Here is a 15316-nt window from a genome sequence, read left to right as displayed (position 1 = left end):
GTGTCGTTTTGTCTCTCTGTGCAGGTATGTAATGTGATGAAATCAGATATGTTTGGGATGGATGGGTTTTGCGCTATGAATTTTATATTAAGTGTGTCGTTTTGTCTTTCTGTGCAGTCCAGGGCCTATTATATGCCACAGCCTAAAGGCAGCAGAGTTGCAGAGGCTTGAGTGACCACTGACTATATGCTTGCAGGGTGGTGGGTCTCCAAGGACAACTTCTAACCCTGTTAAAGGCAACATGTGGAGTGCAACTTGGCCATGTGGCATAGCTGGCTCTGGCCTTGGGACTGTGTGTTTTTATACAATTCATAAGTGGGACACTGGACTGTTTTATTTTTTTATCTCTTGATATATTTTTCGTCAATAAATTATCTTTTAGAATTTTATTGACTGTCATCTTTTTGCCCACGACTGAGACGGTTGGTCAGACCTAGAGTCTTTCTTTGGGTGTGTTACAGCAGCTTCTGCTCTAAAAGAAACAAAAAAGAAAAAGAACATGTGGAACATGCTCATCAGCTTAGCAGTGTCTACATATTTAATTCAGCTTCTCAATCCTGTAGTTGTAGCTGTTGTCTACAGGGTTTTGCTTATTGGTTGTTATTATAGGTGTGCTCTATATCTCAGCAATGTGTCATTCTAGGATGATAGGTTTCAAGCTGGTCAAGTGCCGCTATGCACTTCATTAGTTTAGTTATTCTCTGTATTGTCTTCATCTCACATGTCATTACACTGAGTTTCAGCAAACCTTAAGCTTGATGCAGACTACTGCTTAACAATTATCCACCTTACATCATAACCGACTAAGGTGCCTCTTCATATTAATATTATGTCATTGTTAATATTATCCTCTTTGTCTTATATAACAGCAATAGCATATTATAATATTCTATTAGTGTGTACCACTATACTACTCCTGAGCCAATTTGTTAGTTAGGATCATCTTATTCAGCAAACAAATAATTTAGAATTCATCCAATCTGCGGTCACATTTGTTCTCTCTGTTGCATGGCGGACCAGGCAGTTCTATTATAATATATTATTTATTTTGTATCCATCAAGGGCTTCAGATGACCTGCAGTATCATCCTTTTCCCAGGATGGAGACAGTTACCTTTTCACACACTGTCCTTGGCTGAACAGTGACACAGCCTTAATATACTTTATTTATGTCATTAAAATATTCGTGTGACTTATTTGCTTTATATTCATTTTATACATTGTGGGCATGGTCATCATGCCAACTGTGTTTCATTTCATTGATAATATCACTTTACAGGTTGTTATCCTTGCTATTATTAATTTCAAATACTCTAAAGATAATTTCTACTGTAATTTTCCCTTTGTTTATCTTTATTTCGTACTTTTTATATTTATATCTACTCAGTGGGGTCTGTTTTCAACCCTTTTAAACTACTTCAAACTACTTTGATCTCTAGTTTTCACTTAATAAGGGATTATTATGTTCTTCCTGATATGGGTGTTGCTGCAGATGCGGCTGCAGGAATGAGTGTTGGTTTACTAAAAGGATTGTGGGCACTGCACAGTGTCTCGTCTTCTCTCTCAATTTACAGACTGTTTTGTCCGGCCCCTGGACTTTTCTTTTCTCACCACTGCTCGTCAGCAGGAGTGAGTTTCAATTTCACTTGCTTGATTACCCATCTTATTTATGTATTTACTTATTTTTGTTTAAGTAATATATACACGATACAGCTGCTATCACCTTCGCTGGTATTAGAGACGAGAGTGGTTGTTCACACGCCCTTCGACTTTCGGACTAGTTCCGAAAGCGGTGTGAACTTTACGAGACGGAACTCGACCGTTCTCTCAACTCACCAGCACGTCAGTGAATAGCAGTAAAAGAAAAACACAGTAGGAGCAGCTCAGTCTCTTATTGGACCGTGAAAATTCAGCTTGTTCCGTTAATTAAAACAACACACACACACACACACACAGCTTCGACGCGCGCGCGACCGGAACCCTTATGATAAGGGGAGCTCCCAGAGCTACTTACTCCCTAGACCCAGTCTAGACCCAGCTGGGGGAGCTACCCAGAGCTCCAAAGCTACCAGTCGACGAGCTCCCAGAGCTTCCAGTCGACGAGCTACGCTACCAGTCGACGAGCTCCCAGAGCTACCAGTCGACGAGCTACTTCCGCTATTTTAAATTCCCTGAATTTAAAATGCGCTTTTACGCAAGATTGTGTCAGTGTGTCTGTATCTACCTGGTCAGTGTCGCCGGGTCCGGTCCACCTCGATCGGGTCCCACCACCGTGGGTCACTTTCTAAGACGTTGGCCAAGACCCGAATTTAACGCTCTTGGTCTTTTTCCACACACCTGGTGTGTGGGCTGTCGACAGGCGAACAACGTGGACTGGTCACGGAGATGGGACACGATGGAGGTGCTCCGGCTCCGAAGGACCAAGAAATGTTGGGGGAAAACTCTGTAAAAAACCCAGGAGAAATAAAGACACAATGAGACAAAGTTACTTTCTTTGCTAAACGTGTACACGGGTGAGCTGCTGAGAACAACTCACATCGTGAACAGAGGCTTGGCACTTTTTATAGGAAAGACAGTGAGAACAGGATAAGAAAATAATAAACAGATAAAATAAACAACTCCCAGCTCTCGTCAGCAGAGAGCTGGGAGAAAGCTGTGAGAGATAAAACAATCTAAAACAATATGTCCCAAAACAATATGTCTGCTGGGAAAGTCTAAAAGGATAATTCTAAACTAATCTAACCATAGACAAAGGGCATCTTTGTACATTTAAAAGGAGGTAAAGAAACATAGAATCATTTTTCCTGTAACAGAGGTACACTTCAACTGTGAGAGACAGAATGTGAAAAAAAAAAAAAAAATCCATGAATCCACATGGTAGGATTTGTAAAGAATTTATTCGTAAATCAGGGTGGAAAATAAGTATTTGGTCAATAACAAAAATACAACTCAATACTTTGTAACATAACCTTTGTTGGCAATAACAGAGGTCAAACGTTTACTATGGGTCTTTACCAGGTTTGCACACACAGTAGCTGGTATTTTGGCCCATTCCTCCATGCAGATCTTCTCGAGAGCAGTGATGTTTTGGGGCTGTCGCCGAGCAACACGGACTTTCAACTCCCGCCACAGATTTTCTATGGGGTTGAGGTCTGGAGACTGGCTAGGCCACTCCAGGACTTTCAAATGCTTCTTACGGAGCCACTCCTTTGTTGCCCGGGCGGTGTGTTTTGGATCATTGTCATGTTGGAAGACCCAGCCTCGTTTCATCTTCAAAGTTCTCACTGATGGAAGGAGGTTTTGGCTCAAAATCTCACGATACATGGCCCCATTCATTCTGTCCTTAACACGGATCAGTCGTCCTGTCCCCTTGGCAGAAAAACAGCCCCATAGCATGATGTTTCCACCCCCATGCTTCACAGTAGGTATGGTGTTCTTGGGATGCAACTCAGTATTCTTCTTCCTCCAAACACGACGAGTTGAGTTTATACCAAAAAGTTCTACTTTGGTTTCATCTGACCACATGACATTCTCCCAATCCTCTGCTGTATCATCCATGTGCTCTCTGGCAAACTTCAGACGGGCCTGGACATGCACTGGCTTCAGCAGCGGAACACGTCTGGCACTGCGGGATTTGATTCCCTGCCGTTGTAGTGTGTTACTGATGGTGACCTTTGTTACTTTGGTCCCAGCTCTCTGCAGGTCATTCACCAGGTCCCCCCGTGTGGTTCTGGGATCTTTGCTCACCGTTCTCATGATCATTTTGACCCCACGGGATGAGATCTTGCGTGGAGCCCCAGATCGAGGGAGATTATCAGTGGTCTTGTATGTCTTCCATTTTCTGATGATTGCTCCCACAGTTGATTTGCAGTTGCTAATATATATTGTAATATATCTATATCACTAAAGCACTTCTGGATGGATGCAAACTGCATTTCGTTGCCCTGTACCTGTGCATGTGCAATGACAATAAAGTTGAATTCTATTCTATTCTATTTTTTCACACCAAGCTGCTTGCCTATTGTAGATTCACTCTTCCCAGTCTGGTGCAGGTCTACAATACTTTTCCTGGTGTCCTTCGAAAGCTCTTTGGTCTTGGCCATGGCGGAGTTTGGAGTCTGACTGTTTGAGGCTGTGGACAGGTGTCTTTTATACAGATGATGAGTTCAAACAGGTGCCATTCATACAGGTAACGAGTGGGGGACAGAAAAGCTTCTTACAGAAGACGTTACACGTCTGTGAGAGCCAGAGATTTTCCTTGTTTGAGGTGACCAAATACTTATTTTCCACCCTAATTTACGAATAAATTCTTTACAAATCCTACCATGTGAATTCATGGATTTTTTTTTCACATTCTGTCTCTCACAGTTGAAGTGTACCTCTGGTGCAAATTACTGACCTCTGTCATCATTTTAGGTGGGGGAACTTGCACAATCGGTGGCTGACTAAATACTTTTTTGCCCCACTGTACACAAACATGCATTCCCACCCTCATGCACACATATATAAATACTCGACAATCGCCCAACATGGAGACAAACAGAAATGGACACTGTACTCACACTCCCCACACATACTCTATACCCCAGGAGATGTTATCCTTTTCCCTGGGGAAGAGAAAAACAGTCCTGCAGCACCCGGGAGGCCCAGCATCCCAGACTCCGACCAGAAGGCCCCTGCCCCGACTAGCAAACAGCAAGTCTGCTAGTCTGCAGCATTTAGATCCACCCCAAAAATCGTTCAGTGCTCAGAGAAACTGCACTACCCAAGAGCTGCATCTGAGACCGAAGTGGAGGTTTGGCCATAATACACAGCAGTACCTTCAGCAAGAATCAAACACCTCAAACCAAATGTCAACTATGCTGGTTCAAGGGTGGTGATTTTTTCAAAAAGAGCTTGTTCTGCAGCCACAAGAGATAGTCACCTTGCAGCTGACAAACTCCTCTGCATGACAAAGTTTTCTAGAGTCAAATGTGAGGCTGTTTGTCTGACAGCTAAAGCTACTCCTAAATTAGGCCATGCAACAGGATAATGACCCCAAGTACAGAAGCAAATGTAATACTAAAGAGTATATATTTTCATTATAGTCAACAAAAATTGGGACTAAAATCTGGATTTAGTTACATGGAAACATCTTGTTTATTTTGTGCCATGTACTGTCACATATGCTAAGCCTAATTACACAATGATTGCCTGAGCCTGTTCTTGTTAAATGATGAAAAACTCAAAGGCACTTTTGGGCAGTGGATCTGTGTGAAATCAGCAGCTTGCAAAACTAAATCAAAATGTGTGCTATTGATTCTAAAAATAGAAATCACAATAAAGTTCAACATTTACTAAAACCGCCATTCAATCATCTGAGAATCTTTACTCATGAAATTATAATGGTTAGATGAATTTATATGCAGTGATTTACTGATCAATGATAAAAGGGGAGATTTATGCAATAACGAAGACTGTCATGAAAAGTATTTGGCATCTGATCTCCTGTAACCTGCAGAGCTAAGCTGTTTTACCAGCTCTGCTCTCTGATTTTTCTTTTTTCTTTTATGAAAAAACATAAGTTGTCAAAGTTATTTGTTTGCAAATGTATTTCAGAAATATCGACATACTTTTTTTTAATCAGCAGAAACTTTATGTCAGTAGTGCAAAATCCTGCACTGATCTGACCTAATTTCTTCCTCATCCTGATTCCTGACCTGGGAAGGGAGAGAAATATTTGTTTTTGTTTGTCTTCTTGTTTTATTTAATTCCTTGTGGGATTTGGATCCAACACGTAAAGTATGTATATTATGCACACACACAAACACACACACATTTCTTGTATTCTTGAATAAAGACATTGATTTGACACATTTAATTAGCAGCCAATTGTTTTTATTGTTCAATTATTAATAAAAAAGAAAAGGTGGGGGTGGGGGGATGTAAAGAAGAGCGTAAAGTTGGAAAATTAAGCTGGAACAGAGGTGGGGGAAGAAGAGATGGCATCGACAGTAGTGAAAGAAGGAGTGTTCTTCCTCCAGAAGAAGCGGAAGCGTTTTTTCTTTTTCTCCAGCTGCTTTTCCACGAGCACCTTTTTCTCGAGGATGAGGATTTTCAACTCCTCGATTGTTTCTGTGTTTTGCTTCTGCAGCTTATTGAGAATGTAGAATGTAGACCAATAGTACTTTAAGGTTGGTCAGGTTCTTGACAGGTTGTTGTCATACCTAAAGGGTAAAAGTTTTTATGTTTCAATTAGTAATTTTAGAGCTGCAGAATGAAACCAGGTGTTCCTCAAGGGTCAATTCTGGGTCCAGTACTCTTTACACATCCCAAACCAGACAGGAAAAATGGATGCCCCTCCTTGATCCTGCTTCTGCTGGAGGTTTCTTCCTGTTAGAAGGGAGTTTTTCTTTCTTACTGTTGCAAAGTGCTTGCTCATGGAGGGGTCATCTGATTGTTGTGGTTTTCTGTGTATTATTGTAGGTTCTTGACCTTATAATATAGAGCACCTTGAAGCAAATGCTTTTGTGAATTCGGTGCCTCAAGGCACTTTCAAAAACTGTGAAATCATATAAAACAATATATAAATCAGGTTATGACTATTCCTCTATTTGCAGGATCACCCGAATCATCAGTGGGCCCACACACACACACACACACACACACACACACACACACACACACACACACACACACACACACACACACACACACACACACAGAAATTTTAAATTTTACCATATTTCTGCAATACTGAAGCCACTTCACAGGCTCTCGATGTAGAATTACCTTTAAAATACTTCTATTACTTCATGAAGCAGCTTTCAGTGGTTTGGCTCCCCTCACAACATCTCTAATTTGATCATTGTCTATAACCTGATTAGACTTCTCAGGCTATTGGGTGCAGAGCTTTTACAGTTTTTTACAGATGCTAGGACACATTTCTCAATACTTAGGTCACTTTTGCAAAACTCCTCACACAGTGAGCACAACAGAAGTCTATGTGGGCTAAACTGAGGATCAGTTATCATTGTTTTGGCACAAAATGCATTCAATGACTAAATCTCTCAAATTTCATGAATTATTTTCTCACTCAGACACAACTGCCAAAAATCTTTGTACATACAGGACATTTTGCATATACTTACATACTGTTTTCAAAACTGTTAAACTTATGGCCAAAACAATAACACAATGCAAAACTGAATAAGACAGCAAAATCCAACAGCAATATTTTATTGAAACATATTTTAAATCTAAAAATGCAGTTTAACCAGCCACAGCTGATTCTCATTGTAGATGAACATCTACACAGGTGTTACTCCTTCAATTTTTCAACTCCTTCAATTCTGGCATCCCAGAAGATTATTTCCTAGGTGTATTGCCCTAGATGACATAAGATGTGATGTGGATGGGAACCTGTGGCCAAATGGAGGAGACCGAGTAGATTAGCATTACTATTGTATAGTATCAGTGGATGGTGTGTATACAAATTCTTATATTTTGGGATTACTTAGTGCAAAAAAATAAAAATACATAAACCAATATTACAGTTTTTGCCCGTTGCCTGAACACATTTTGCAAAACTTTGCTCATTGTGCCAAAACCCTAAACACAAGTAAACATGACACAACACTGGGAAATATACCATTCACATCTGCACCAAATTGAAACTCTACTCTCAAAACCTAAACTCTGCTATCAAAACCTAACATTCCTAACAGTCAAAATGTAACTCTGTTGACAAAATGACACATACTTGCATCATATGCAAACACCTACAGAGCAGGGGGAACACACTAGTCTACTTTATATAAAGCACTGCAGTCTTTGATTTCCATTGTTCATTCAGAAGGCATATTTTCAGGAGACACATTTGCAAACAACCAAAAAAGCAAATAGGCCTACTCAATATTGTACATTGCAGTACCATGAATTCAGATAAAGAAAAAAAAAAACAAAAAAAAAACAACCCATAATACAGTAATAGAAAAAACACTATACTGTAAACAAAAAATCATGACAATTGTGCATACGTGGGCTCATGGATCCCGCCGTCTGTTGGGGTCTGGCCACAGGACCTCATCAACATCGCAAGCAATGTCTTCTCCCGCTAGGCACCGGGGAAAATATCCTCTTCCATGTCAAAACCATCCATGGATTGCTGTCACCTGAATGTCGCCGCAGGCCTGTTCCATTGCCTGCAGAAGAGGCATGCAGGCATGTAGTTGGCGGTCATATACACGCCATCTCCAAGCCGAAAATAATTCCTCTATAGGGTTTAAAAATGGTGAGTAAGGGGGCAAGCATACCACTTCAAGTTGACTGTGGTTGGCGAACCAGGCCTGGACCAGAGCAGCCCGATGGAAACTGACATTATCCCATATCACCACAAACCTGGGCTGATCTGGTCTATTCTGTACAACTATATCATGGAGATCTAGAAATGTGAGTATATGTTGGCTATTGTATGGACCTAGTTTTGCATGATGATGCAGAAGCCGTCGAAGGCTTATGGCGGCACACAATGTGATATTTGAGGCTGTGCAGCTCCATCCATGGCCAAGATTCTCTGTAAAAAAAAAAAAAAAAAAAAAAAAAAAAAAGAGAGAACATATTACTGTACTACAGTGCTACACATACAGAACCCTCACCCCATCACACGGGTACCTGTGTAGCTCTCAGAATGTATTCATGTGGTACTGATATGGTACATATTCAGCTCGAAGTCCTTTGACCCTGTCACTGTTCCTCTCAAATGGTACTCTGTAGAGTTGCTTCATGGTGATGCTGTGTTTTCCCAAGATGCGTCTGATGGTGGTGATGCTCACATGGTTTATGTTGTTGAACACTTGCCTGTCTGCAAGTATTTGCTTTCGTAGCTGGTGGAGATGGATAGCATTGTCTGCCCTCACTAGGTCCACAACGGCAAGTTCCTGCCGTTGTGTGAACAGGCGTTGGCGTCCTCCCCCAGAAGGTCTTCGAGTCATTCTAGAGAAATACAACCACATATTGTCATTGGTTTGCTTATTTTTCTTACAGTACTTTACTGTATATACTGTATCATCCACTGTACAACACTGTACTTCAATATAAGTAATCATGGTATGTTTCACAGAAACTACCACTTTGGCTGCAAAAGGAGCATTAGCACCCTGCAATACCCTGTACACTTGATATGGTAACTGTAGAACAGTACTATAAAAACCATCTGAGTAGAGTAGAAGGCAGTGAGATGAAGACAGACCTGTTTTCTAGTCGGAATTTTCTTATTACAGATGCCACTGTGAAACGGCTTAGATGTGGGTGGACTCTCTGCCCAGCTTCCCTCATAGTCAGGCCGTGGTTGATGACATGGTCCACCAAAGTTGCTCTTATATCATCAGAAATATGGGTCCGTGCATGGCCTCTTTGACCTCCTCCTCCTCTTCCTCTTGCTCTCCCTCCATCCATGCTTGCAAAGTTCTTGAAATGGCTAAACTGAGGGCTTTTTGTGGTTGGCTAATTGGTGTTCAGTTTTGCAAGTAAGTGCCTTCAGGTGTATATTTGAGTGGTTGCAATTACCCGATGTGTTTTGTATTTTGGATACATGTGTTTTCTAAATGGCACCCTGAAATTTCATTTTTGAACGAAGTGTCTTATGTATGAAATAGAGTGTAGTATGCAGGACCATGTGTGTTGCATAAAGGAGTAAGTGTGTTGCATAATTGCAACCAGAGTGCAAAGCAGCACTTTTGTTTAAGGTATGGGTACATGTGTTTGAGGTATGGTAACAAAAGCTTCAAGTTGTGTTACTTTAGTATAAGCATGGGTTTATAGTGTTCAAGCTACGAGCAAAAACTGTAACGAATTCTGCATGATGTCTGATTCATTCCAGTAACATATCGTTAGCTTCATAGCATAAGTGCCTAAGTCATTTTTTGGTCAAATTGAGATTTTTGCCTAACTTTACTCCCCTACCACTGCTGCATCATCCTGTCCGTCTGCCTATGTCATTGGCCAAAAATGACTTAGGCAATTATGCTATCAAGCTAACGATATATTGAAATTATAAACAGAGATGTGTCCTTGTTTTACACAAGAAAACACTGTGTAATGCTACATGTTTTTAGTGTTTTTTAGGTCATTGTTTTGTGGGTGACAAAGTGTGTTTGTCGGCTGTCAACCTTTGCTAGTGTTCTGGAAGAATGAGTTTATTTGAGACCTGAATAAAGTGTTTTGGTAGTTGTAGTGCATTTTGAATGTGAAATGAACTGCTTTGCCAAGCTGAAGGTCAGTTAGGAGAATTGTGTGAAGAGTTTTGCGAAAGTGACCTAAGTATTGTGAAATGTGTCCTAGCGGCTGTAAAAAACTAACTGTTTCCAGAATCACATCCAGGTATGCCAAGAGGGCTTTCAGTTATTGTGGTCCCATTCCTTGGAACAAGCTGCCTGACCTGAGGTCCATTATAACAGCTGTGTGTTTATGTGTGACCGTTAAGATTATTTTTTTGTAAAGTGGTTTTACTTTTATTATTTGGAATGCCTTAAGACATTGTAGTTTTTATCTTCTATGTTAAGCACATTGAGCTTTCATGTAATGAAATAGGTATATAATGAAATGTTTCAAGAAGAATTGCTGATTTACTAATTGCAGCAGATTACACTGCTGTTTGAAGCATGTGTGCAGTCAACATCATTCATTCTGTGTTTCTGCTGTTAGTTTACATCAGTAGCAATAAAAAAAAGCACAATTTCTTTTTGTGTTGTGGAGTGCTCTAAATACATGACAACAGCTAAACAAAAAGTAGAATAAAAATGAATAAACTATTAATATGCGAAAAATGTATATTTGATTTGCTCAAATGCAAATCAGCCAGTGTGTGCTGAACATCTCCTAGAACAGTCCAACCACGTCGATGTCCCCCTCAGATTTGTTCGCCTCGTTTCTGTTTGAAGACAGCTGCTGATTGGTGAGGATGCTGGGCTGTGTGTGGCTCTCTAATGTGAATGAACCACTGAGGACTTTCTCAGTGCTGTTAGGCTGCTGCGCTGTTTCCCCGCTGAGGGAGGCTGGAACAATCTGGCCTGTCTGCAGGTGAATGCAGTGGTGAGCCCTCCCTTCTTCCATGGAGCTCCTTGGATTTGGACATATAGAGAAAAGCCATACATAAAGACATGGAAAAGTAATTATTAGAAAATGTGACAGTGAAATAAAATGTCCAGTAACTGCCAACTATGAGAATCTTTACATTCTGTTAAAGCTCTAATATTACATTTATGCACCATCTATTGCCCAAAGAGCCCTGACCTGTCCAGAGCAATGATAACGGACCTGCTGGGTGACCTGGGGTGTCTGGATGAGTAACACTAACTGCAGCTTGTTTGCGAGCAGCTTTTGCACACACTACCATTGTCTCTTACTAGGATGGTAAAAGTGGTGACTGGTTTGGGTGAGGGTGCTTGATCAGGTTGGGCTATGGGGAGTTGCTACATGTCAAAACTACATTCAGACAGATGCAAGGGATCAAACTTCATCTGTCCGTGCGTCTTTTGTTGTGGCTGCTTGGTGTAACACTAATGTACAATATGTTGATTAAAAATAAATAAATTGCCTGACATAAGAACTCCTGACTGATATAAGACTTAATCAAGTCGAAACCCTATAGTGCTGAAAAATGAAGGCAAAAAAATGCATTTCCTTTAGTGGTAACTAGGGGTTGCTTCCAAAAGCAAGTTGATGGCCATAGACAGCCATGTTAAAATATCCAACTAAGCGACATTAAAAAGCATATTTACAGCCTCATAGAAAAACTGGCTTATGATCTAAGGATCGATTTGTGGGAACTTTTTGATAACTCAGGATACAGGAGTTAGCGGCATGGTCGCTTTGATCGACAGGCCTGCTGCCATGATTAACGATTTCCACGTGTCTCCGAGGTCTCAACTCAATAAACGGTGTCACTGAATTGGACTTCTCTGTGACGTTTATGCTGTTGGTGTATTGCCGCAAGATTAATGTGTTCGTGAGTTATGTAGTGCTTAAAAGTCTGAGTTTTCTGTGTCATGAAAGTGGCTCTCTCTTTACCTGGCTAAATCAATATGGTAACTCAGACTGGACACATAGGGGACAGGTAGTAGGTAGTAGGGATTATAGTACACTTTGTAGGAGACAGCGGGTGCCGAAGATATGATGGGGACCGGGCATGTGGGCTGAACTGAACACAGTGTTGTCTTTTCTTGTGGGAAAAAGGGGGGAAAACTAGACTGGTGCTCCCCCCTGTCCTGTGTAGCTTCCTGTCCTGTGTATTTCACTGGGTTGAAATATTCTCTGTGCTTCCTCTTTCTGGGTTGATACCCGTAATCTGGCATGATGAAACAAAGACAAGTGTTAATGGAAAACAGATCCACTTTTACTCTGCAATAAATGTTTACAATCATGTAGTCTAGGGTTTTTGCTTCATACCAGGAAATTGGTGACTATGGATGTTTTTCAGTTTATGAGCCACTTGAAAGTAGGGCTCCTTCTGTTCCTTGCTAAGCTTGGACCACTCCAACCCGAGCTGAATGCTAATGTTTTTAAAACTGCCTCTTGTCATGGTTTTCTGCAGGACCTTGCGGTGTATGCGAGTCCACACCATGAAAGCATTCAGTGGCCGTTTAATGTGTCCAGTTGCGTCTCTGCCAGTCTGCATTTGCTTTATGTCTGTGGGAGACATAAACGTTGTGTAACTATATTACTGGCAATTTTTGTTAATTTTCTCTTGAATTTTTTATAAATATTTTTAGAATGTTTTTTTTTAACCTTTAAACACACTCCCAATAGAGTAAAAGCATACCTGGATAGAAAAACACACAGTCAAACACTTTAATTGATGGACTGGCCTCCCTACACCCGCTTCGGATGTTCACTAGCACCCAGATGTCAGTATTATTGAAGCAGTGTAGGATCATTTGACAGAGAACTAAACAGGCAGCCAACATCCAAAGAGGGCCTTTGGATGTCCATCAAGATGCCTGAACTATTCCCAAAGACTACTTAAAGAAATTATATGAAAAGCTTGGCTATGAGAGTTCAGGCTGTGTTGCAGAATAAAGGTGGTCATACCAAATATCGACTTTTAAGCTCACTGAAATTGTACAAACTCAGTTTTTCCCTTATGTAGTTCCATGTATGTCTGCACGTTTCAATAAATTGCTGCACCTAATTTCCTTTTTTCTGGCAAAATATAATAAAAATGAGGGATGACTAAAGACTTTTGCATCATACTGTAATAACATGCAGAAAGGCCAGGAGTTTGTGATTTTGATTTCATAAATGATTCCTGTTTTCACTTAAAAAGTTAAGATCTTGAAATTCTTCCATACATACCGTTACTTTTCACCTAGTATATCATAATTGAGGTTAATTCCTTGTTGGGTTGTTAATATAGATTCTACCTACCACTATACTTAAAGTGACATTTACATTAATGGATCAATAATTATGATCCAACAATATCATGGACATGGGTCTGTATAATAAATGGTGGTACTTTTACTTTAGATAGTTCAAGTACATTCTGATACTAAAACAGTTTGTATTATTACTTAGTACTTGTATTATTACTGTTTGTAGTATTAGTAATACTTTCACTTAAAAGTTATAAATACTTGTTTCACTACTTTTTAAAACAGTTATTCATTTTTTTTTATTCATAAGAAGACACGCAATACCTTGTGCTGGTCCATCACATTGAAAAAGTCCTGAAAACACTCCTGCATACACGTTTATTTAATACAAATACGATTTAGCAGGCTATGTTAACAGCTACTACGTATGATACCTTCCTCTGTTGGTTGGATGGTAAAACAGACAGCCGGAATATCATCTCCCTGTGTGGGCGAGGTTCGGGCGAAGTGGTCGGGTTCCTCCTTCAAATATCCACCAACTCCACAACCCTGAAACATCCCATTGTTACCTGAAAAGGGATCATTCGTTCACCACCTTTTCTAACCTAGCCCCGTCATAATTTTTGATACTCATTTGGAGGTGGATACTTTTTCTCTCGTAACTTACCTTTTTCAACTGAGGCCAAACTGGTCTTGTTTCTGGGAGTAGTTGGCCCGCTGATCCCGCTCTGGTGTCCCTCTTTTTTGACTGGACAATCCCGAAAGGTCTCTTGACCCGGGCTGACACTTAGCCACGGGTGTCTAGAACTACCTTCTTCAGCCTCTTCTTCCTCTTGTTTTATCCTTTTGGAGTTGGTTTCCATTGTGAGACTGTTGTAGCGATTATTTTTGGAAGAGTCTCTGTGTGTTGTGCGTGTTTTTAATTGCGTGTGAACGAATTCAAAACCGTTAGTTGCCAAACGGGGACGTTACGCAGCGCGAGATCTGAACGTTGAATGCTAATGTGTTTGTAAAATGGGTTTTAAGAGTTTTACAGAGAGAAAGATGATGCGATAATTAAAAATAGCTACTTTTACACCATTCTGCAAGTTATAAGGTTAAAAACTATTTCAAACATGTCTGGAAATGTACAGAACTATGAAAAAGTCTCGAGGGACCCTTGATTCCTTTATTTATTTAATTTTCAGGAAAATTGGAAACAGGTGTAACGAATTACTGCAACATGTGCTAACATGCATGGAAATACCGTTTTAAGGGGGGAAAACAGAGTTTGTACAATTTTAATGAGCTTCAAAGTGAATATTTGGACCGACCGTGCACCTTTATTCTTTGTTACAGACTGAACTCTCTTTTCCGAACTTCTTGAAGGAAATTCAAAGCGCTTCTTTGGATGTTGACTGGCTTTTGTTCTGTTCTCTGTCCATGCGATCCCACACCGTTTCAGTAATGTTGAGGTCTGGGCTCTGGGGAGGCCAATTTATGACTGATATTGCTCTATTATGTTTTTTTTCTATTCAGATATGCTTTTACTGCAGGGACAGTGTTTGAGATCAAAGTCATGTTAAAAAAAATGTAGTTGTTGCCAATCAGATGCTTTACAGATTGTTAGGTGGACCTAAATCTGATGGTACATTTCTGTGTTCATAATTCCCTCAATTCCCTCCTTTCTCTGTACATATTGATGATTTGGACATCAAATTTCAAATTTTGAGTCAACACACCATAACGCCTTCAGGCGACTTTTGTTGTGATTTGGCGCTATATAAATAAAATTGAATTGAATTAAAATCTTTTCTTATAGCACTATGTAAGAACCAGTTCACTTACCACTGAAACCATTTCTGATGAGGCTTCAGTGAACAGTAGACAGATCAATGAAATCCATCTCTGGATATGGTTCTGTCTGAGGTTTTTACTGGATTTTATTAGGCACAACATTTCTTTGGTTCCCAACTTTTCCTCAAA

General features: G+C 40.3%; 1 protein-coding gene across 1 annotated transcript; it reads right to left on the bottom strand.

Moving 5' to 3' along the window:
• Positions 1–10414: 10414 nt before the first annotated feature.
• LOC146660878 (uncharacterized) lies at positions 10415–14659 on the bottom strand. Its single transcript, XM_085419647.1, has 5 exons — positions 14019–14659; positions 13786–13920; positions 12426–12665; positions 12048–12324; positions 10415–11097 (listed from the first exon to the last, which is right to left on the bottom strand). Exons 1-5 carry the CDS (start codon positions 14212–14214, stop codon positions 10857–10859), a joined length of 1089 nt encoding a protein of 362 aa, XP_085275773.1. The 5' UTR covers positions 14215–14659; the 3' UTR covers positions 10415–10856.
• Between the last annotated feature and the right edge of the window lie 657 nt (positions 14660–15316).

The sequence above is a fragment of the Rhamphochromis longiceps genome, linkage group LG10 (assembly GCF_057381845.1).
Source record: "Rhamphochromis longiceps isolate RC_006_pf linkage group LG10, R_longiceps_female_GT1.1, whole genome shotgun sequence".
NCBI classification, from domain to species: domain Eukaryota; kingdom Metazoa; phylum Chordata; class Actinopteri; order Cichliformes; family Cichlidae; genus Rhamphochromis; species Rhamphochromis longiceps.
The sequence above is the reverse complement of the archived record's forward strand: the minus strand, read 5'-3'. Positions and strand labels throughout refer to the sequence as shown.